This window comes from Canis lupus, chromosome 4 (genome assembly GCF_048164855.1).
Source record: "Canis lupus baileyi chromosome 4, mCanLup2.hap1, whole genome shotgun sequence".
NCBI lineage: Eukaryota > Metazoa > Chordata > Mammalia > Carnivora > Canidae > Canis > Canis lupus.
Genome location: NC_132841.1, coordinates 7,611,378 through 7,636,407, shown reverse-complemented (window position 1 = coordinate 7,636,407; position 25,030 = coordinate 7,611,378). Strand labels below are relative to the sequence as shown.

The window sequence follows — 25,030 nt, the reverse complement described above, 5'->3', positions numbered from 1 at the left end:
GACATAGTTCTCCAAAGAAGATGGGCCTCAAACTCCAAATCTAAAAAAATTATCCATATTTGCTTGGTATGTCCATATTAACTCATTCTATCTCCAAAATACATGGGCATTTTATTTTAAGACACTGTATAAACTTGTGCTCTTTGCTTGCTTGCACTCAGCTTATTATTTACGATGATTCTCCATTTACTCATTCTCCCTAATTTTGCATATACATATTTTTATTTCTTGAGGATTGTCTCAGTGCCATGTCACTGTTGTAAAGTCAAAAACATTTCCCCAACAAATCCATCTAATAAAGCAGAGCTTGTGACTTATGCTAGCCTGCTGTGTAAGATATCTCTAGGGAGTTACTGTTCAAAAATCATTTGTTAACTCTTTAACATTAAATATGTGAGAATGACCTGTGGGGTCTTATAAAGTACACCTAAAGGCATATTCCTGATTTTAAAATTATGTAAGGGTAGATTGCACACACATACACACACACAGAGGTCATGGGCTACACATGTGTAGGTGTACTATGTATACTAAATTTTAGCAAGTTGTGGGGCACCTGGGTGGCTCACAAACTCACAAACACAGTTAAGTCTTTGACTCTTGATTTCAGCTCAGGGTCATGAGATTGAGCCCCACATCAGGCTCTACACTGGGTGAGAAGCCTGCTTAAGATTTTTTCCCCCTTCTCCCTCTATGCTCCCTGTCCCTTCTCTAAAACAGTTAGCAAGTTGAATTTATCATTATATAAAAAGATTATCATATCATGACCAAATAAAGGTTATCTCAGAACTTTAAAGATCTTTTAATGTGAAGAACTCTATTAACGTAACTTGTTACATTAATAGATTTAAGGAGAAGCATATCATCTGAATGTGTGCCCCGCGTTTTAAAATAATTCAACTTCCTTTCCTGATAAAAGTTTTATTTAGCAAGCTAGGAAGAGGAGGAAACTCCCTGACTTGATAAAATGGTCTATTACAAATGGCAGATGTGACCTCAAATCACAAGAGTGACCCACCATAAGGTCACATGTCAGAGCTCTAAAACAAACCTTACATTTTAATGCTAAAATATTATTCTTGTTCTCTGTAATGTGGATTAAAGTAAGGATGCTGTGGGAGGCAGAAAAATGTGCCCCCAAAGATGTCCATATCCTAACCCCTGGAAGTTGTAAACATGTTACCTTCAACAGCAGAAAGCATTTTGCTGATGTGATTAAATTAAGAATTTTGAGATGGAGACATTATCCTGGATTATGTGAGGGGGCTCAATGTACTCACAAGGATCCTTATAAATGAAAGAGGGAAGGAGGAGAAGTAAAGTTTGAATCAGACAGAGATCAAAAGAAGCTGAATTCCTAGCTCGAAAGATGGAGGAAGAGACAGCCTCTAGAACAGGGAACAGACTCTCCTCCTCAGAGCCTCCCGAAGGAGACAGATACCCTGATGTTAGCTGAGTGAATCCCATTTTAGACTTCTGACTTCCAAAATTATAAGATAATTTATGTTGCTTTAACCCACCACATTTGTGGTAATTAGTTACAGCAATAATAGGACACTAGCACAGACTTCCAACATTACCCTGGAGGTCATAACCAATGTAATAAGAAAAAGAAGTGAAGATAAATATTGGGAAGAAAAAGAGCCGTAACTGTCATTATTTGCAGACAGGTGTTCCTACCAGAAAATCAAAGAGGATTAATTGGAATATAACAGAGTTCAGTAGGGGTGCTCAAAGTGAGATCAAATAAAAAGATAAGTCACTTAGCTATATTCCTGCATCAAGAATGTGCCAGGAAAGAAAGGTTCTATTCCCCAAAACAATAAACCTATAAAAATATCTAGAAATAATCCATCAAGAGATTGCACATCTCAAAAAAATGATAAAAGTTTACTGAAAGACATTTAAAAAACAGAATGATCACAAAGATGCACCATATTACTGAGTGATGTTTGTATTTTTCTCAATAAGCAAATTCAATACAACATCCATCAAAATGCCAGCAAAGCTTTTTATAAAATTGATTCTAAATTTCACCTGAGGAGAATATGAGCAAGAATAGCACCCACCACAAAAGGACAAGAAAAAAGCCAAAATAGGGGGACTAGGCTTATCAGATCTCAAAACAATGTATCACTCTAGGAAACCCAGCAGCATGGTTTTGTTATAAGAATAGAGAGATTGATCACTTTAACAGACATAAATCCAGAAACGTCCCACCTATGAATGGGAATATAGCATATGGCATTAATTGGTATTTCAAGTTAGTGGTGTTTTTAACTAATTGACTGAATCACTAATGAGAAGCTACTAGCAAAGGGTATTGGACTATTAGCTATCCATTGGGGGGAAAAATGGATCCCTACCTCCCATCATGAATGAAAATATATTCTACTTGAATTTGTTGGGAGCCAGTAGTCTAGCAGGCTCCTTCTGCAACATATCCTACTGGCTTCACCAAGAAGGCAAGGCCTGGGCCATTCCCCAGGGCCATGATTGCAGTGAGTATCCTTGAGTGATGAAATGACATACCTCTCTGCTACAAAACTGCTGGTTCCCTGAGCTAAGTGCTCTTCTCCTGTCATGGAAAATGGTGCTCTGCATCATCCCTGTGAGTCTTGAGGGAAAGGAGATCAGAAAAAAACAGCCTGAAGCTCATGCTGCCCCTGTGCTATGAGAGATAAAGTCCTTTGTCTCTGACCCAGGAGTCTTGTGTCCTTTGCTAGAATCCATGAAAATGTAACAAGATAGGTAATAAGTAGAGTAAAATAAGTAGAGTAAAATCAAATCCCAGGACACAATAGGATTCAAAACCTAAACAGAAACAAGTAAAACTATAGAAGTATCAGAGGAAAATAGAGGGCATTACCTTTATATTCTAGAGCTGGAAAAAACAACAACAACAAACCCTTTTAAGAAAGACACAAAATCCAGAAATTATAAAGTAAATTAAAACAAAAGATGTTATAGATAAAAATAAAGACCAAGTGCACCTTGATAGAAAATATTTTTAACACATATGATTATAATATAAGAATACCTCCTAAAAATCAAGAAGAGCCTAATAAAAATGGTAAAGCACATAAATAGGCAGGCAATTCACAGAAAAAACATGTGACCAATAAATATGTAAAATGATCCTTACCCTCAGTATTAAAAATAGAAATGCAAATTCAAATGAGAATGAGATCATTTTTCACCCATGAGACTAGAAAAATTAAGACCAAATCTCCAGCATTAGTGAGGGTATGACAATACACTCTTGGTGAGCCTACAAATTGGGGCAGCTTTTTTGGAGAGGAATTTGACTATATCTAAAAATTACAGTTAAACATTTTTTGAGCTATGGAATCTTTTTTTTTTTTTTTTGTAATCAAAACCTATTGAATTTATTGAATTCTAGCATATAAAATGCAGAGCACAGCTGTTTGGCAGGAGAGGTGGGGGCCCTGTCATGCTCCGACCTACCCTCGCACTGTGTCCCTCCCCATGTCCTACAACACACCCAGCTAAGTCAGAACTTTGTGGACATCAGGCCCCAAAACCATTGGCCCAGGGCAGTGTGTGAAATCAGTTACCTCTGTTAGTCAAAGACTGAAATGAAAGCACGCTGTAGGATTTTGCTATGGTATGAGACCTCTCAGTAAAGGGAACCAGTCCCAGATAATCAAATCTTTCCCTCGAGTACCAAGCATATTATTCCCAGATTTATCTCATCACCATGTTTGGAACAAGCAGAGCTGACGCTGAGTATGAAAAACTGTTTGAAACAAAGAAAATCTCATCAAAACAAGGTTTCAAAAAGCAGCTGGTGAGCCTGGTGCTTAATCAAGGAAAAAAAATAAATAAAGCAGACCAAGCAAGAAACACCTGGATCAGGAATATTTGAACAAGCTATGCAAAGAGCAAGATTGAAGAAGTCCTTGCTAATAGCTTAGGTAGGAACTGAAAGAATAAGTCTTTGAAGCATTTTATCTGCAATTTGTACAGAAAATTCAGAATTTATTAAAAAAAAAAAAACAACTTCAAGTGGATCAAACAAAAGATCATCTGCCTAGATGCTATGACTATCTGAAGACTCATTCGGTGATTCCAGAATCCTCTGAAGGCCTTCCCCACTGCATTCCCTTCTTACAGTTTCATGAGGAGGCCCTGCCGTAACCACATCACCTTGTTTTACAAAGCCCACACACAAGACTTCTGCTAGGCTTTCCATCATCAAGTTGGGTCCCAGACGACCACGGAGGGAACCGCTCAGGGCTGGAGCAGGAGGCTGAGTCAGGCAGGAGAAGACAGTCAACTATGCCCTGGGGTATTTCCTAGAACAGGTTTTAACTCAACACTAAAATGGTAGATCACTTGGCATTTCTCACCTGTGAAGAAAATCATAAAATCCAGAGACGTGGGAGTTGAAAGAGTTACCATCACACATTCCACCTACTTCTATGCTGACCTTTCCCTCTTAGTGACTCAAGGCTACAGCCTTCCAGAGAGAAATGAAGAGATTATATCAACCACAGGCGTTCTGATGTAACTGGTCTGGACTGGGACAGGGCCTGGGCACCAGGATATTTAACCCTCCCCCCAAAGACTTTAATGTGCATCCATCAGGGTGGTCCTGATGACCAAGCAGAATCCAGAACACCTTGTCTCTGGTGCTAAGTACCAAAGGAAAGGTCTGAAATGGCCAATGATCCTGGTGATGAGAAGGTGGCATGGAAGTCATGAGAGCAGCTTCACAGGAGGATCAGGAGCAGAAGGCTAACTGGCAGTGGGGTGGCGGCAGCTGCTGAGCTCAGTGTTATTTGTGAAGGAAAGTCCTAGACCTTGTTTGTGAATGCAACAGAAGGCCGAGGTGACAGAGGATGGAGGGTGAAAAGACCAGGAGAGAATTTAACTTTGTTTTGGTTCTTTAAGAAGAAAAATTTGTAAATATTATTATCCATAAGAAAAAGATAACCCAACCATTTATAACAACATGGATGGACCTGGAGGGTGTTATGCTAAGTGACATAAGCCAGACAGATGGAGGCAAACACCATACAATCTTAAGTACACAGAATCTAAAAAACAAAACAAGATAAAAACAATGCTCAAAAATAGAACAGACTGGGGAGTGCTGGGAAGGAGGTAGAAGATGCACGAAATGGGTGAAGAGGGTCAAAAGGTACCAACTTTCAATCATAAGATAAATAGGTCACGGGATGTCATGTACAGCATGGTGATTCCAGTTAAGGATACCATATTGTATACTTGAAATGTGCCAAGAGAGTAGACCTTAAAAGTTCCCATCACAAATAAAAGTTTTGTAACATAATACATATGGTGATGCCTGTTAACTAAACTTATGGTGGTGATAATTTTGCAATATATACAAATATTGAATCATTACGAAACTAATATGTTATATGCCAGTTATAGCTCAATTGTTTAAAAAAGAAGAGAAACTTGAGCTATTTGCATACAAAGCAGGAAGATCTGGTAGAAAGAGAGTTTGAAAAAACAACTGAAGGGACAGCCAATTAATCAAAGCCCTGCAGAGACAGGGCAGGGTAGGGTCCAGACTAGAGCACAGATGCGATAATTTTCTTTGGTGTGGAAAAACAGGGAAAGACAATGAACTTTTACTTTCTTTTTAATAATCAGTTAATTTATTTATTTGAGAGAAAAAGAGAAAGAGCATGAGCAAGGGTAGGGGCACAGAGAGGGACAAAGAATCTCCAGCAGACTTCATGCTGAGCGAGGAGCTCGACTCGGAGCTTGATCCCATGACTCTGAGATCATGACCTGAGCCAAAAGCAAGAGTCAGATGCTCAACCAGCGAGCCACCCAGGTGCCCTGGGAATGAGCCTGTATTAAGCATTAATTTTGCTAGAGACCAGGCTAGGTAGTTCCAATAAATAATTTCATTTCATCTTTCTGGCAAATCTGCCGGGACCCTTGGAACACCGAAGGCTCTGTACCCAGGATTCTGGGGTTTTAAGCTGTTCTGTGTTAATGCCATTTCCACATGCAGAACTTCCAAAGGTCCCAGTGATCAAAAAGCCTCCTTAGGGGTCCAACATAATTTATTATGGCAAGAACTATTTATATAAGCAGTCCAACTTTCAAATAAAATGACTGATAAATATCTGTCAAAAATATAAAATGTCAGTGCCTGTATCAACTGTGTCTTCAGGTACCTGAGAGCCATGTTGTGGGCTGCCGTTCCCAGAGCTCTCCTCCCCAGGATGCAGAGGGCAAAGGACAGGGTCACTAAAGGAGAGTCCTCATCACTGTCCAGGTTCTTGGAGGGCTGAAAGAGCAAGGATGTTCATTCAACTTTCCCTCAGGTTCCATCATGCACTGTCACAGGATCGCATCCCAGGGAACTTTGTAGGCCAGCCATTTGGTCATTCCGTCTACCAGCATGCCCCAGGGATGGGGAAATCTCTGATCCCTGAAACACTTTCTCTTGTGGTTAGACATGGAAAAAAAATTGAAATGGAGAAGATACTTTAGAGGAGAAAAGAGGCTGACATGTGCCTTGCTGGCCTAATTCTCTGGAATTTTGAATATGGCATTTCATGGGTGAGGATGGGCAGAGCTTATGGTCAAATGAATACCCACCTGAACACTGTCCAATGCAGAGCAGAGGCATGACTAACAGGGAAGGACGGAGTACAGGGATCATGTGCAGGGGAGGGTTTTCTGTTCTCCCTAGAACAAGGAGCCCACTGAATTGACCATAAGTCCGCAATCAACAACTAAATTAAAGAGGTCATTCAAAGTCAGCTTAAAGAGAGGGGTGGGGGAGATGCAGAAGAAAGAGTCAAATATCTTTTGCAAGAAAAATGAAATGATTTCATGAAGGAAATGAGGGAAGTCGCCATCACGAGGATAGCTAGGGATAGCAATAGATTCTTTAAATACCTCAGCCACCTGAAGAGGCCAAGCATGGGTTAAGAAATCAGCACACTTGCTCCTTGGAGAAAGCTGGTTCTGCTGCCTGCTCCTTCTACAACCTGTTTTTAATCACTCACGTAAAGGTCCAGGACTTGGATTAGGGTTGTAAATTGGTTTGTTCCCACAAGTCCTACAATGACACACTTCACCCCTGAGGAGCTTGTCTTCCACTTGAATCTACTGTCTCCATCAACAGTTTATTAATCCAGTTTTTCAAATCCCCATAAGCAAAGTCAACTGACTCCCTCCATTTGCTTCCCTCCCCCTTCTCTTCCCTTTGCTCCTTCTCCTTGCCAACCCTCCTCCTCTTCTTTTTAGAAGCTGTCACTGTCCTCGGTTTCATTTCTAAGAGGCTGCATTCATCTCCAGAAGTGTCTCCAGCACGTGAGCAATATGCACAAGACACACGCAACTGCAGGAGTGGGTGGGACCATCCTGATTGCTAAACAGATTGGCTGCCTGTCCATGATTCAATATGTCCTGTAAATCCTCCACATTTCAGCACAGATATCCTTTGTAAGGAAATCTCAAAAAGCAACTCTAAACAAAGAAGCTTCCAGAGTTTTAGAGCTATGGCAGAGGCTAAAAACTGCACTAGTCCTGAGCCCAGTATAGAGGGAAATATACCTCCAAGGCTCCTTCACTGGAGACAGGGTATATGAATTCTTCCTTTTAATTTTGTTTAATTGTTAAATAAACATTTATCCAAATACTAATGTTTTCTCTCCTCTATTTTATTATAGTCTACCATGCAATATAAGAAAGAGATGGACTTTATATAAAATGTTCCTTGTTTTTAAAATTTAATTCAACACCTCTGGCCCCCACCTCCCTGACCTACCTCTTGTCTTTTCCGTGCGCAGTACTGAATCCATTCTAGATAAACATTACAGTAGCTGGCTCGTGTTATCCCCTGGAGACATGGGACGTAGTCATCATCGATGTTAATGTTGAACATCGCAAGGTCACGCTCAATGTAATGCCACTTGGCAAAAGGCTGCAAGGACTTCAGAAGTGATTCATTTTTGATCCAGGAGAGAAGTTTGGGGGACGTTACCATATAGTATATTATACTCTGCAGAGAGAAAGCAAGATTTTGAGCCCATATAGCCATTCTAAAGACAGAAAGACTTTTTACTTATTACATTTTGTAAAGTAACTCCAGGGAAGTATGAGACATGAACTCCCCACATGTGGTGTCATTGTATTTCCTGCTGGATTTTTAAAAAAGATTTTTTATTCGTTTACTTGAGAGACAGAGAGAGAACAAGCAGGGGAAGGAGCAGAGGGGCAGGTAGAAGCAGGCTCTCTGCTGAGAAGGGAGCCCGACAAGGGGTTAATCCCAGGACCTTGGGATCATGACCTGAGCCGAAAGCAGATGCTTCACCAACTGAGCCACCCAGGCTCCCCTTTGCTGCTTGATTTGATGCAGAGAACTCACTTGGGACATTCTAAAATGTCCTCTCCTAAGGGTCTCCACAGGGATGAGGGAAGTGAGAACAGAATGCTAACAGAATGTACCAGAACAGAAGTTCCGTGGTGAGGAAGAATGACAGCCAGCCCAATCCTTTCTGAGAGAGACACACAAAAACACCCATGGGTTACTGCAGGCTTCTGTGGATGCCAAGTGTGCTGACGCAGCCAAAAGACACTGGGGCAGACCCTCTCCCAGGACCCCAGCCCAGGAATGTTTAATGAACAAAAACTACAAAGTCCTTATGGAAAGAACTTACGATGTAGAATTGTTGAAACACATGCACACACATTCCCAGGTGCCCAGACAGTGGACATCTGCGATGCCTTCAAAAATAACCCGTGTTTTCCCCTCCATCAGACACGCCACTGAGGAATCCCAACTGGCGAAAATACCACCCTCAGGCTTTCTTACTCTGAGTCACAGCTTTATTGAAAGCCATCTCGTAGTCTGTGAAAGAATTCATCCTTCACAAAGGCGAGCTCCTGGCCCGGAGGGGTCCGCAGATAGCCGAGAGCTGCCACGCGGAGCAGCAGCAGGTGCCAGAGGACCAGACCGGGAGCAGCAGCAGGTGCCAGAGGACCAGCACCGGGAGCAGCAGCAGGTGCCAGAGGACCAGCACCGGGAGCAGCAGCAGGTGCCAGAGGACCAGCACCGGGAGCGCGCAGGGCTCGGCCCGGGGCATCTCCCGGGAATCACCAGGGGCCGGCTTGGTGCCGGGGGTAGGGATGCACGCTCTCGTGCCCTCAAGCCTTAATCCATGGCCTTTCTGAGTAAACACACATCCCTCCCAAGGGAGCAGACCGACAGGAACGCAAAGGGCTGGGCCCGGCCAGGGCTTAGGTGGCTGGCACCCAGGACCCGTGTGGGCCAAGACACCTTTCCAGACGGCCTCCTCCCTCCCTCCTGCCCTTCCCCCCCTTGGGCTGGGACGTGAAATCTGGAGCACCAAGGGCGGAGGTTGCTGAGGAGCGTCTGGTTTCGGGTTATCTGAGGAGTCCGCGCCGGTGAGCGCACGGACACACAGGTCCCTGCGGGGGGCCAAGCAAAGGCGAGCGTCTGGCCTGGCTGTTCTCGGCTGTTCTCCACTGCTGGGACCGCGGCAGCCCGGCCTCTGGGAAGGCGCACCTGTGGCTCTGCCGTGGGGCCTTCCTTCCTTGGGGCATAGTCTCTATTGGGCTTCACAGCCCACCTGACCCCCAAGCGGGGGAGCAGGTTAGATGACATCCACGGCTCACGAGCTCTCATTTCTGCCGTGCTGCACCCAGGACAGCCACACTTGCCCCCAGAAGTACCTTCAGTGTGAGGAGGAAGAGGCCGCCAGAAGCTGAGAGTGACAGGTGTGAAGGACAGAAGCGTCAGGGAAGTCCTACTGCCCTGCATTATTTTGAGGTTTAAAAAGGAGAGAATGCATGTGAAGAACTCAGCACAAGGCCTGGCATGTAGCAGCCCGGGTGAGGTCTGGAGCAGGTGTGAGGCACGGATGACAGGAGGCCAGGAGACAGCAATCTGATGTTCAGAAACATCAATTCTGAACCTGGAGGGTTCAGAGAATAGTCCACCTGCTGGCAGGGTGATCTAAAGCTCCTGGGAGGGTCGCCTGGGTGGCTCAGCGGCTGGGCGCCTGCCTTCGGCTCCAGTTGTGATCCCAGGGTCCAGGATCGGGTCCCACATGGGGCTCCCCGCATGGAGCCTGCTTCTCCCTCTGCCTGTGTCTCTGCCCCTCTCTCTCAGTCTGTGTCTCTCATAAATAAATAAATAAATAAATAAATAAATAAATAAATAAATAAATAAATCTATCTATCTTAAAAAAGGAAAAAGTAACGCTCCTAGGAGGTAGGCCACATAAGCAGTTGACCCAAAGTTACAAGCAGAAGTGGATCTGTGACACTGGCCAGAGGCATGGCATCTCCACTGACCGTCACAAAGGCCACAAAGAAACAGGGCCCATGTGAACATCTGGCTCTAGCAAACATCTGGTCTAGTTTTTCCCACTGTGTCCTAATTGCGTGTACCAGATAGGAACAACAAACAAAAGCTCCAAGGACGTTTACCTTTTCGTTCATTTCTAGGGAGGAATGAAAATAAGCCTCTGGACCAATGAAGTCAGAATAGTTAACGAGGACTTTGAATTCCAGAGGTTAAAATGTCCTCCCCAAGGTCTGGCAAAACCTGGCAGCGTTGGCTCCCAAGCACACCCCCCAGCTGGACTCCTGTTCACAGCCCTGCGTGAGCATGAGGGGAACCCGCTCCTCTGGCCCCCAGAACACACCCACACCCAGTCATCTCCCATTTCCACTTGACTTAGGCAGAAATTCTGTCAAGAGAGACGGAGTCAGTGAACAGTGTGAAATCCTTTAGAATCTGTCAGGATGCAATGGGTACAACACTAAGTAAAACTGCTAAGTAAGGATGGGGCCAGTGAATTGATGACATGGAATCTGATCCATGTTGAAAGCAAGACCTCTTCTGAATTAATTCACCGTATCTGGCTCCTCCAGCAGGGATGCTCCTGGTTCCTCATTTCAATTGTAGATCAGCATCTTCTATCAGACAGCACATTCTAGAAAGGGGCCCTGGCAGGCAGCCCCACATGCCCGGGCTTCCCACTCCCCGTTCTGCAAAGCCAGTGATAAGCACCTCTCCTTTACGAAAGCCTTGGACAGGAACAATGGCAGAAGGGAAGCCAGGCCCTCGCCGAAAGCTGATGTCTTCTTGACTGCTCAGAGGGTTTGGAATAGTAATAAATGGAGGGGAGGTGGAGGAGGCACCAGGGAAAACCTCCAGTCATCAGGAAGGAAATGATTTCAAATATATTCATAGAGGGTGGCGGAACTGACCCAGTTTATTAGGAGATAAAAAAAAATCCTTTTGTGTAACGGAATTATTCCAAGCTTTTCTTCCTTTTTGATTTGCCTGCCCAATAAAAATCATAATAGTAATGATCAAAAGAATGAAACCGAACTCTTGAAACTTGAAGCAATTCAGCACTACAGAGGTGATTTTGTTCACCAAGTAACCAAGGCCAAAGAAGAAAACGCTCATTCGTTTTTACCCGAGAATGTTGCTTCTCCTGTTCTAAGAACCGCTTGGCACTCCTGAAATTTTCTTTAACTAACTCCATGTGGGAATGCGTGCAAGTTCTGGGCTACCCCTCACCAAAGGGTGGGCAAGCCCTGAGTGTGATATTTAGAGAAAGCGGGTGTGAACACTCCCATGGGTGCTGATGTGAATTAACCGGGAGGTGCCATAAGGCCCCATCTGCCCCCAGATCTCAGCTGCTCCTGAGCACTGCTTTGGAATTGAAGAGAATTCTGTTTCTATTGAGCACAAATATGCATGTAGTCGCTCCCAAGACTCACTGTATATTAAATCACTTAGGAAACTAATTTAAAAATACAGGTGCTAGGGTCCCTCTCCTGCCCCATGGAATCAGAATTTCTGGGTGGGACATGCAAACCTATAATTAGCTGGCTTATTCAGGGAGTCTGATGCCATGGGGCTGCCCCCAGCTGGTGAGAAGAGTCCCACCAGGTAATGACCCATTGCACTTTGAGCCTCTCTACCCCACCTGAACTCTCATGTTGGCATCACTCGCCCTTTTTCTTGGAAAACAGAGTTAAAGTTTGTTCTCTCACAAACTAAATATTCCTGGCAAGTTCTGGGGGCAGGGGGTCCTTCAGCCTCTACCATTTACACAGTATCCTGGCCTTGTATATCAGATTGCAAATGGTCATTTTAGAAAACATACCGAGGATCAGGAGGCATGTTCCTTGGAGTGACGAGAGGAGGAACATGAATACGATTCACTTATTAGTTCAAGGGAGGGAAGTATCAAAAAGCAGATCCCAGGTAGTGCCCCCAAGGCCTCTGGAAAAGCCAAGATAATACACACAGAAAAGGTATCTCATCCCTTCTCTCTCTCTTCTGTCTCACTCATGGTGACTTCTTGGCTCTATCACGTGAGGTCGCTTTGGCCCACATGTCTGGCTGGCTCCTGATTCACAGAGATGTGGCTCGGTACTGAACCCCATTCTCAACATGAATGCCTACAGCAGGTCATTCAGACTCTCACCTCCACCTGAATCTTGTCCGCCCAGACTGCATGGCCGGGACCCATTCATCACCTCTGCTCATGCAATCCAATAAAATGCATTGGGCACTTCCGTACTCAAGTCATCACACTGAACTCTGGGGACCCAAAAAGGAGCCAGGTGTGTGCAGCTCCTATGCTTAGGGAGTTGCTGGAAGGTGAGTAGAAAAGATCTCAGAGCAAGGCCAGGTGAATGTCGGCACGGGCCACAGGGCAGCTTGTGAGCAGGTGGAAAGTGAGGAGAGAAGAGCAGGAAGAGGGTTCCTGGCAGGGGAGGGGCGGGGAGTGCGGGAAATGTGTGTGCAAAGAGGAGGGGCAGCAGGGTGGAAACTCTACTGGAAACAACAATGGGTGTTCTAGATGGTTTCCATCTGTGTTCAAGTCTGCCCAGAATGCACTTTCCCCACCCCTCACACCTGGCATGGGACAGAGCAACCTTCTGGCACCTGGGATACAACAGGGATGCACTGTGGTCTTCCAGGAGCCTTCCTAGGGGACCATCGTGCAGGCCCCTGCTCTTCATCTCCTGTGTCCTCTCTTCCATCAGCTTACATCTTGCAACATGAAGGTGGGGAAGCCCCTTTAAATGGTGGAGCTGGCAGCTGGAAGGCACCTAGCTAGGACTTTCTGCAACAGACCTACCACCCTAGTCTTCGTTTAGATGTAAGAGAAACACACTTCTCACATGAAGGTACCAGTTCTTTCACGACCCACTGCCAAATCCACTGCCAGTTGGAGCCAACACTGAGTTGGCCGAGGACTGACTGCGGGAAAAACTTCTTGTAGTCTAGTTAACAATGGCCCAGGGAACAAACCATGGAGTTATGAGGCAGGAGCTCACCACTCTCTGATTTGCTTTCCAAATCTTCCCCAGTGTATGTAGGGCGGGGCAAAACACCTACAGTTTTATATGAGGTATGGATGGAGACTTCTGTATCCTTTCAGCACGCATGAAGGTGGTGAGTACGAGCCACTAAATCTGTTTTCAATAGTCTTCACCGGAAAGGGGTTCACAATCATTTCTTGTTGCAACTGCCTTGGGATGTGGTAATTAAGAGTTATTTCACCTTCCAAGTTTTCACAATCTGTCTTCTGTTTCCTGTAAACTTTAGCAGTATCGATGCACACATGGGGCCCTTCTAAGGAGCTATTCCAAATTTCTAAAATCTTCCTTTTCAGTTGGTGGAAACTACCGAAGTTTCAGGCACCCATGTCATCTTTCTATTTTGTATTTCCTCATTTCTGCTGGACCCCCTCTCTCAGCCTCAGCTGGCAGGGAGTCTGGGATCTCAGGCAGATAAGCATCCTCACTGTTAGTGGCATTAAAATGCAGACCCTGTGAGGGCCGGGATCCAGGGCTCTCACCTATACAAAGTGCTCCCTCAGAATAGGAGCCAGCACAGACTTCCTCAGCCTGGGGCTGCTCCTACCCGTCCCTCCCCCTTTAGAAATTCCTTTGCCCTACTGGCCTCCACACTGTCGTTCAAAGCTCACGTTAGTTAAGGAGACTTAACTCCAAACCAGCACATTTTCTGAGGTTGAATACAGGTTGGGCAGACCTGGATACTGAACAATGGGAAAAATATGTTATTAGTCCCCACACGAATGAGGAAGAAAGGCTGTCATAACTAATCCTAATCAGGATATTTTTGAGTTTTCATTTAAAGCTTAAAAAATAACTTGGGTTCTAAAGTAGCATCTAAATGGCAGAGCATCTAAATCAATACTTCTGACAGGTAAACACGGAGGCCTGGTGATATTTTCAAGACGTTGCAATTTATCATCACCATCCCCACCATGGCTCTGCAGTGTTAGAAGTGAAGAAACAGATCTGGGTAAGAAAAGGAACTGCCAATTAGTGCCCAGGTTTAGAATGTGACTCAAGGCATGAACTCCAGGCTAAACCAAAGCCCTTGAGGATTTTTCACAAAACCAGTGGTTCCCAAACTTAGCTGGGTCTCAGATTCAGGAGATAAGGAGAAGAATCTAGCTTTCTGCAAAGCTTTTCAGGAGCCCCTTGAGCCAGCCCAAAACGATTACTCAGACAAGTGTCTGGGGCCCCAGAGCAGTGATACCTTGATGTAGTATCGGATGAGGATCCTTCGGAGGTCGAACACCTGCAGCATGGTGGCTGCATTGTTGTCTATGATGCTGTAGCCCTCCAGGATGTACTGTGTTCGTGTGATCTCCCAGGTGAGCCAGCGGAGGTGAAATGCGGCGTTGCAGGACAACAGGTGGGGCAAGTGACCTGGTTTGCAGCAACAACAGCCTCTGTCCTCCTCATCACCTTCCATGATGGCCTCAACCTCTCTCTGTTGGCAGTAGGTTCCTGGCAAAGTGCAAACACAATGGAAGTTATACAAGGAGTCATTGGGTAACCTCTGCTCCGAATGGATTTTCCCCTTGCCTTCATTAGAGAGGAAGAGGCTGAAGAGAGTCTAGGAATCGGGAGAATTGTTTAATTCTTTAACTCCCACAAAGGTCACAATGCTCATCATCATTAATTCTTTTCTTCACTAGTATTCATTCTGACTATCATCTCTTCCCCATTGTGTGTGTGTGTGTGTGTGTGTGTGCGTGTGTGTGTTAGAGAAGACAGACTTTCACGATGCTCATGGACCCCAATGGTTGAATGTGGGATGGTTATACCCTTGAGTTCCCTTTTGTAGAAACCTGCAGGTCCCAGCTGAGCAGATAGGAGGCTAAGGAAAGGTGGCAGGTGGAGATGTCTGAGGCTAAGTAGGTACATGCTGAAGTGTTTTCAAGAAGGGAAGCTCTCTGCTTCTTTCCCTGGAAGAGCTCCATTGCCAAACTATAAGGGCACACCACGTGTGCCGCCCTGCCTCACATGCCACCTCACCTCGTGTGACTAGAGCAGGATGTTGGGGGCCTGAGTACACTTCCAAAGGAGTTCATTCCACAAATAGGATAAGATTATGGGTGTCAACCATTTTTAAAAATGAGACAGAATATCTTCTTTAACATCTTTGTCAATGATTTGAAGGGAGACATACACAGTATGCCAATGACACGAGTTACTGGCATCACCCTGAATGCAGAGTTGTGACCTAAAATTATCTCAGCAGACAGGATGGTGGATTGGATATACTGAAATTTAATAGGAATAGATAGAATATCCTGCATCTGGTTTCAAAAAACCAGCCACACAGTTTGTGAATATATAGTAGCATATTTCACAAATACTTCAGTCGTGTCATTGATGGTATGTATGAACCAGAAGTAGGAAAAGGGAAAGATCCTACTTGGGATGGGTTGGGGAACCCTTGGATGTTTTTAGCTCAGGAGAAGTGTGTTCTGATTTATTTTGGAGGAGATCATGCTGGCTGCTGTCCAGAGAATGGACTGTAGAGGAGGCAGGGGTGGGAGCCAGGACATTGGTTATGAGGCTATTAGTTAACACAGATGAGACAGCAGTGATTTGGACAAAGGCCATTGGGGGAGGTACAGAGAAGTGATTAGATTCTGGATCTCTCTAAAGGTGGTCTGATAGGATTTGCAAACCAATTTGGGTATGAGATGTTGAAAAGATGCATGAAGAATGGTGCGAAATATGCTGATCTGAGCAAGGCGAAAAGTGAAATTACCATTCAGAGAAAAGGGCAAGATTGCAAGGGGATCAGCCTCTGGGTGGGCAGATGGGAAGATCAGGAATTTTCTTTTGCATATGTGAGGTTTTAGCTGTTCCTGATTTTTTTTTTAATTTTTATTTATTTATGATAGTCAGAGAGAGAGAGAGGCAGAGACACAGGCAGAGGGAGAAGCAGGCTCCATGCACCGGGAGCCCGATGTGGGATTCGATCCGGGGTCTCCAGGATCGCGGCCTGGGCCAAAGGCAGGCGCCAAACCGCTGCGCTACCCAGGGATCCCTGTTCCTGATTAATCAAGATGGAGATGTCAAGCAGACAGTTGGATTAAGAAATCTGGAGTTCAGGGGAAAGGTTCTGCCAGAGATTCACAACATCTGAGAAAATTATCAGGATATCAGGGTTATTTAAAGTTATCTGGGGAGAGAGGACAGGTCTGAGATCTGAGCTCTGAGCATTGCATTCAGAGGCTGGAGATGTGAGGTGCTACCAACAAAATGATTGAATAGGAATAGAGGTGGCCCATGAGGTCCGAAGAAAACCAGAAAGTAGCAAAAGTCAAGTTTAAAAGAAAGTAAGAGTTTCACGGAAGAGGGAACATCAGCTATGTTAAATGATGCTTATAGGTCAACTTACATGAAGAATTAACTGTTAGATTTGACAATATGGAAGTGAAGGATAATCTTTGCTAGAGAGGTTTCAGTGTCATGATGGGTGGGGAAGGGAATGCCAGCTTGGAGTGAATTCAAGACCATGGGAGAGAAAGTAGCAGGGACAGTTAGTGTAGGCAGCCCTTCTGAGGAGTTTACAAATCTTTATGGCTTTATTATATTTTTACACATATATTAGAATGCTTGATACTGTCCCACAGATCACTGAGTTTCTGTTTATTTTCTTTAAACTTTTATTATTTGCATTAGTTTGAATAGTTTCTATTGCCTTGTCTTCAAGTTCACTGATCTTTTCTTCTACCCTCTAAATTTTTCACTTCAGATGTTGTATTTTATTCATTTTTAGAGTTTTTTTCCTATTGATAGTCTCCGTCGTTCATTCATCATGGTAATCTTTCCTCTGAATTCCTAAATATATTCATAACTGTTTGAAACTTCTTTTCTGTTATTTCCAACATCTTGGGGTGTGTTTCTATTTATTGTTTTCTTTTCCTGGTTATGGGATCCCTTTTTTTCTGCTTCTTTTAATATCTAGAAACTTTTGTTATACACTGGATATGGTTGATGCTATATAGTGTTGATAGTCTGGATTTTTTTGGTCTTTTTTTTTTTTTTTTTTTTTTTTTTTAGAAAGAGTTATGTTCTGTTAAGCAGTTTATTTGCACCTCAGCTTGTCAGCTTGGTCCTTTTGAAACTTGTTTTTAATCTTTGTTTCAGACCGTCTAGAGTAGATCTCTAGGGTGGTACTATCTCCAGTCCTAAAGCTTGGTCTTTCTGGGGTCTTGGCTGAATTCCTGGGACATTCAACAAGGTGTCTCCACTGGATGACTGGAATTTCTACGGCTTGCCACTGTAGAGCCCTCCATATTCTCTACTTAGCTCACACCTCCCCAGGTGCTAGTCTCTGTCAGGACTTGCTTCTAACATTCAATAGGTTAATATTCATCCAACCACAAGATGATCCTTGGACAGATTTTTGCAGTATCTTCTCTGTGAAATTCACTCCTATCTGATACTCTGACCCACAAAATCCAGCTATATTAGCAGTCCAGAACTCTGATTCTGCCTCCCTAGCTCAGCACTCTGTTGGAGTGTTGCCCCTCCCTTCCACTACATACAAGAAAGTGCCTGCAGAAAGAGAGCAAGAGTAATTATTATGGAGCTTAGTTTGGGTGTCTCCTTTCTCTCAACCATGCACTGTCTGTTCGATATCTGAAAACAGTTGATTTATATTTTTCCCAGTATTAAAACTGTTTCTGGCAGGAAGGATAGATAGTCCAGTACTTGTTACTCAGTCATGGCCAAAAGGGTAAGTCTCTATATCCTTTGATATGTCTTTTGAGACTTAATTCAAACATGAAAATTGTCCCTACATCCATTTCCACACCTTTCATTTTTTCCAAGATCTCATATCATTATTCACAATGTCTGGTACTCAGTAGGTGCTAAAAACTAGCTGATGGGATGACTGAATGAATAAATGAAAGAAAGATTTTAATCCAGATCACTGCATGCACAGGCAACAGATACCCTACTGAGAAAATGCACAGCAGATTATGTTATGTATGTGGCAGATAAAGAAAGTCAATGTTGGTACTAAACTACTCTGTAATACACATGAGATGGTCATTTGTTCTATAGAATGGAAATGGAAAATCACAATCTTCAAATAATAATGTACATACAGAACTGTTAGGATAGTAGTCAATGAAATTGGAGTTGATCAGAAAGGGGAAAGCAAGCAGGTTGTGTAACATAAAGTATAACAGTGAAAGGCTGATCCCAGATCTTGCTATTCCATTTGTCTTTCGAAACCCAAGACTTTACTGCTTTGGGTTTTAGCTGAAAGCACTCTTTTAAACATTTCAAGGGTCTCTTAGCTCATTCTGCAAAATAAAACTGGTACAGATGTATAGAAATACAACATGAGCTCTAAGCAGTGAGTAATTCCGGCGGCACACTCTGGGGCTTCCAGAGTGAGTAATGACCACAGTGTCCTAACCAATCCACCCACTGGGACCCTAGTACTGCAGGCACTAGACCCCGCAGGTTGGGGAGATGTCTCATCCCTCCAAATGGCACACTGACAACACTGGTTTTTATAATTCAGCACGAAACTCTCTTTCAATGAAGAAGTGAGACCGTTTTTAGACTACTCAAGGAAGAAGCAGAAAGGATGAATTTTCACCTCAAATAGATTAGCAAACCTAGTTAAATGGAATGTCTCAAAAATCTGCATTTCTTTACAAATTCTCTCTCCATACTTCTCCGTCCAGGCCTGGCATTTATCATGTTGGGCTGAATGTCAGGGTGGTTCCCCCATCCCCTTACATCAAACAAACTGGAAGGGATGTGTGTGTGTGTGTGTCTGTGTGTCTGTGTGTGTGCGCACGCATATGCGCACACTGTCGCACACGATACAATGCAGAGTTTAGATTTCCATCACGTGAATGAGATAAGTAAAACCAAACACTATCAGGAGCCTAGGTATGTTTCTACATTGACGAAAGGCCAGTTGAGGACACAGTGTGTAATGAAGGACTGCCACTTGACAGAGACATCATAACTGCCGAGGGTTTTTAACAAACACTTTAAGTAGGTCTCAGCACCTCCTCTATGGAACAAAAGATGCAGAGTCAGGATCATATTGTAAAAGAATATGAAAATAAAAACCCAGTCATTTCTATACATGCACTAATTTGCTGCTCAAATGCAAATCAAGGCCATAGTCTTCTCAGAGAGGCTCAGGGAGTTTAGAGCACATTCCCTCCCAAGGGAACATTGAAGGTCAACCGCCCCCACACTGTGACCTCTTGCACCATTGGTGTCAATGAATGACAAGTTGGCTGGCTGCTTCTGTCTGGTGTTTCCATTGAAACTAACTCTTGGCATCTTTTATGTTGGGGTGTTCTCATGGTCTAAGTCAGTGGGACATAGGAAGGCATTCAAGAAGTAATTCTTAAATTATTTTGAGAGTGTCTTAGGGTCTTAGTTCTGATAGCTGAGAAAGCCTAATTAAAGGAAATTAATTTTTTTGAACTGAAAATATATCTGTTCGATCCCAGATGTCGTGCCACATAGGATATGTATCAATTTCCCGAGTGTGGCATATGGCAGCCACTGCTGCTGCACCTGGCTGCCCTCCTAACAACTGACCCTTTCTTCCTCCCTTTGCTGGTTCCCCAACGAGCAAGCACTGCTCCCCGTTAAATGCTCTTTGCTGGATCTACCAGTGACAGGCCAGGCCTGGCTTATTTATTCACACTTAATCCCAAAAGGAATGAAGTCATTTTAAAAAGGCATACATGGCACAATGGCAAATAACAAAATTTAAGTATAAAAATGGGGACAAGGAAAAAAATATGATGAAGCCATAATAATGTCAAGAGACGCTAACTGCATTCTGTGATATCCTATATATTTACTAAAGGTGGGCCACAGATGGCACTGGGGCTTTCCAGAAGCCAATGCATAAAGAAAACTTAAGTAGTTTCTTGTTGTCCTTAAGATAACAGCAAAATAATTGCCTGCAAGGATCACAGCTATTTCTGGCAAAGACACCAGAAGGATAATGCTCCCAGGACCCTAATAAAAGGAATATTGTACAATATGGTGAACATCATCCTTAACAGCATTGCCCAGAGAATATGAACACAAGCTTCAGCAAGCTGCTCTAATCTAGCCAAAGTGCCATAAAGTAAAAGCATGTCTAGGGGTGGCCCAAACAATTCAGTCTTGAGTATGTGGGTCTTGTATCTCCCAAGGGCAGATTTTAGAGACTCTTGAGGGCAGGAGAACTTCATCCTTTTGAGGAAATCCTCGCTATGGATTATTTACTCTCCACCTAATGCTGACAATTATTGTGCACTGAGGGGCAGTGGATTTTAATATGTTCTCCCTGACAAGCCCAGGAAGGCAGATATTCTGTGTGGCTGGTGAGTGCAGGCGTCCCGCTTTCCTGGTCAGCCAGGCTGGAGGTAGAGCTGACATTCTACCAATTGTCTTTGGTAGTGCCAGAGAGAACGGCTGCCTGACAGAAGGTCCGGTAACCAAAACTTAACCCAAAGTGTCCCCTGCTGCATCACAACCGAATGGGGAGTACCATCTGGGCTGAGAAGCCCTGGGGCCAGAAGAAAGGGGGCTCTGGGCAGCCCCACTGGAGTGGAGACCTGACTCCTGATGGAGGCACTTGAACTTAATTTAAAAAAAAAATTTTTTTTTATTGGAGTTCAATTTGCCAACATATAGCATAACACCCAGTGCTCATCCCATCAAGTGCCCCCCTCAGTGCCTGTCACCCAGTCACCCCCACTCCCCGCCCACCTCCCTTTGCACTGCCCCTTGTTCATTTCTCAGAGTTAGGAGTCTCTCATTGAAACTTAATTTTGTAGTAAACAGGCACATAGTGGGGATTTTTGAATCTCAAGGAAAAACAAGTAAAGTTGCAGTTAGGAAGTATTCCCCGGCAGCTTTGGGGGAGCAAAGAGACCGGTGAGGGGGACATCAGCCCCCACAGTCCCACTGCAGGTGAAAAGTGATAATGGGGACTTCAAAGAGACACATTATAAATGGTCCCCTGCAGCAGAAAGCTTCATTGAAAGAAAATGTCAGCTTGCTTTACAACCTTCCAGGGAGAACATGCAAGATGAAGTCTAAATGCATGACATACTGGAAAGATTGGGCCTCTTGACCCTCCCATGTTCCTCCTCATCTGACATGAGTACTTTGAGAAACACTGCTCAGGGGTCCCAAAGACTATCTGGATTCCACGGAAAATCCCTCGTATCACCATTACTACGTTTAGTGTTCTCCAGTAATAACAGTTTATTTTTTTATCTTTATTTTTTTAAAGAGTTTATTTATTTATTCATGAGAGACAGAGAGGCAGAGACACAGGCAGAGGGAGAAGCAGGCTGCATGCAGGTAGCTTGATGGGTGACTCCATCCCAGGACCCCGGGGTCATGACCTGAGCCAAAAGCAGACGCTCAACCACTGAGCTACCCAGGCGTCCCCAGTAATAACAGTTTAAAATAACTTCACTGGACATTTATTTGAGCTGAGTTTCTGAATGATCACTGCCTTCATCACCCCAGCATGCCAGACACTGGGCTGGTGTTTTCCATGTGCTGAGCAATGAGGCCAGCAGGGAACGGCAGAAGAGAAGCAGTCCCTGGCCACGGAGTGGACTACAGTTAGGCACAGATCGGATTTTAGCCATTGCTTTTCAAGCTACAGGGCAGACTTAGAGACACACATTTTGGGATGTGTGTGGATTTTATAAATCATATTCCCTTTTGAGGTCACAGTTAAGCTTGTTCCTAAGTTGTCCAGGGCCACAAAAGGAGAAGGCCACCAGATATGGCCAAAGCTACACTCAAAGCAGATCACTTGCACGAACGTTTGGACCTCACACATGCACATTACATGTTGGAAACACAAGAGGTGTGAGACAGGGTTTGGCCCCAGCCAGCTCTCGTTGAGGAAACACCCCTCCACCATCCCAGTGCACTTCTCATCTCGTGCCACACATATAATGATAGACATGCTAACGAGAAGAACATCCATAACATTAAGGAAATCTAAACTAGCATTGCCTCTTGCCAACTGGTTATAGCAAGGGGCCATTATGTGACCAAAAGAAATAATATCAGAGAAGACTTTAAAGGTTTTTGATTTATTGTCATTTTCAGGGAAGTCACAGTGTGATTTCCCCCACACTCCCCCATTGCAAAACCTCTTCTACAGTTTCATAGTCACAGAGATGCTTTTCTCTGCCCCTCCTCTACCCCGTACTACTCTGGGACATAATCCTGGAACAGGAGCTTACAGGCATATATGCAGGTCACCTTTCCCCAGCTACTTGCCCTATCCCCACCTACCCCCAGCTACTCACTCCTATAGGTGCTAGACTTCACCAGATTTAATTTCTGGGAAGAAATAATTATTATAGCAAGAATATGTTTATACATAAAGCTGTCCTATGACTCATCCCATTTCCTGATGGCTAAACATCCATTTGATAATAGCCCCTCGAAATTAATCCAAATTGAAAGATGGAGAAAATGATTGCCAAGAATATGTGACACGACCAAGGTTACGGAGCAGAAGGAAATCCAGGAGTAGGACTGGTCTATTGAGACACTGAATAGTTTATTTCTTTATTATTTTACCGGATAATTTCTCCCCTAGTCCCAAATTCCAAGCCTTCATCAGCATTGGACAAGAGCATGAGGAGAATCTAGAAGTGTATTGGCCCAGTGTGCAGTAGGGGAAAAATATGTTAGAATAATTTATATCTGTTTGATTTTGTGGGCACAGCATAGCATATAACCATTTTATATTTCAAGGAGACTCAATTTGTATTAAGACATTTCCATATGAATTAAATTCTCTTATGTCCTGTTTGGCAAGCTGGATTTTAAACATGGTGAAATACCTTTCAGTTAAACAGCATTGTTTCTTCTCGGAGAATTTTTATTTCAAAACATCACCTATTTATGTAATTTTTATCAACTTGAAAAGTGATGTATCAGATAGCATCTCATTTTTTGCACACATTAACCTGCTTGTGCAGGTGTAATTTCTCCTTTTATAAATGAGGACACTGAGTCTCAAAAGCAACTTCTCTGGTAGAACAGTCTGGTCTTTTGAATTTAAAATCAGTATTTTCTCCTTTATCATACACTGTCTAATAAAGCTATACAAATCATAGGCAAAAGCCCTCTGAATTTACACCAGCCCATAGGAGAAAATGAAATGAACCAAGTCACTTTGTGTACACTGTACCTTATATTGGGTGGGTTTGAAACCATGAGGTATAAGAAACACTGAAATATATAATAATTATCTCTGTGAATAATATGTTTTTTCTCCTGCTCCTGCCCCACTCACAGATGAGAAAACCAAGGCACTCCGCCTTACACAGAAGAGTCAGATACTTTCTCATTCATATTTAATTCCAAGTTGTCTTATTTTACTTTTCTCCAACAAACTTATTTTTGAGTGTTGTTAAAATATGCAGACTCTGTTAATGTTCAACAGGAAAGCCTCCTTTTTTTCTCACAGACTGGCTATATCTAGACAAGCATGGCTTTGTCTCTCTCACTAACAAGTCACATAATTTGAAATGAAGAAGAATATGTGTTAAGGAATTCTAAATGGAGAACCTATTATTTTATGGGTAAAGGTTGGACCCAAGGGATTGAACAGATTACTCAAGCCGAGTAGGAACTAAAGACGCGCTAATGACCTGAATGTTGCCATAGAGAAGAAAGAATTCTAGTTTCAAGATTAGTGGGGTAGCTATGGCTCTCCATGGATTTGCCAGTTAGGAGAAAGGTTTGGGTTGGATGAACTTTAGATAAGATTAGTGACACAATTATTTTAAAAATGTCCCCACAGGCCAGTGATTATGGAGTGTTAGCCAGACTATGAGATGGCTGAGACCAATTCATGCAAACAGGCACATAAATCCTTTATTTGATAGGATTTTCCAGATCCACTGGTAATGTGTGTGGCTACACCCTGCCTTAGCTTCCCACATTCACTCTGCAAGAGCCTTTCAGATTTCACAGTTGTTAAGGCAGTTGATCATTCAAGAAACTGAGCTGCTAACAGTGGTGACGCCATCTTAATTTTTATGAGCACTTTCATGTAAAACTTTTATGTTTCAACAACCAGTGAGATTTAAAAATAATGGTTACTTATTCATTTCTTTCTCCTTCCTCCCTCCCTCCCTCCCTCCCTCCCTCCCTCCCTCCCTCCCTCCCTCCCTTCCTTCCTTCCTTCCTTCCTTCCTTCCTTCCTTCCTTCCTTCCTTCTTTCCCTCCTTCCCTCCCTCCCTCCCTCCCTTCCTTCCTTCCTTCCTTCCTTCCTTCCTTCCTTCCTTCCTTCCTTCCTTCCTTCCTTCCTTCCTTCTTTCCCTCCTTCCCTCCTTCCCCCTCCCTCCCTCCATCCTCTCCATTCCCTCCATGGCAGTGTGTTCTACTGCAAAGGTCATGGACTTCAGGGACATCCACATCCAGGTGCTTACCCCTCCTCCACCACTGGGGCCTGGAGCAACTTACTGAATCTCATTTCCTCAACTTTTTTATGTCTCAAATAGGGATAATAACACCAGCTCACTTTATAGAGTTATAATACAAAATATTCTAGAATATTATGAGGACTAAAATTAAAGTGCTTAGAATGGTACCTGGCAAAGAACTGATGTTCAGGAAACCTTAGATGGTTTCTATTTTC

At 43.7% G+C, this 25,030-nt stretch overlaps 1 protein-coding gene across 2 annotated transcripts in view; it reads right to left on the bottom strand.

The window, feature by feature from the left end:
* Positions 1 to 25,030, bottom strand: part of PCNX2 (pecanex 2) — a 288,039-nt gene that overhangs the window by 18,052 nt on the left and 244,957 nt on the right. For both annotated transcript variants that reach the window (XM_072823047.1, XM_072823048.1), the window contains 3 exons: positions 14,588 to 14,841; positions 7,787 to 8,020; positions 6,183 to 6,295 (listed from right to left, as the gene is read on the bottom strand). In XM_072823047.1, coding sequence (XP_072679148.1) covers positions 6,183 to 6,295; positions 7,787 to 8,020; positions 14,588 to 14,841 — 601 coding nt within the window. The remainder of the gene's footprint in view (positions 1 to 6,182; positions 6,296 to 7,786; positions 8,021 to 14,587; positions 14,842 to 25,030) is intronic.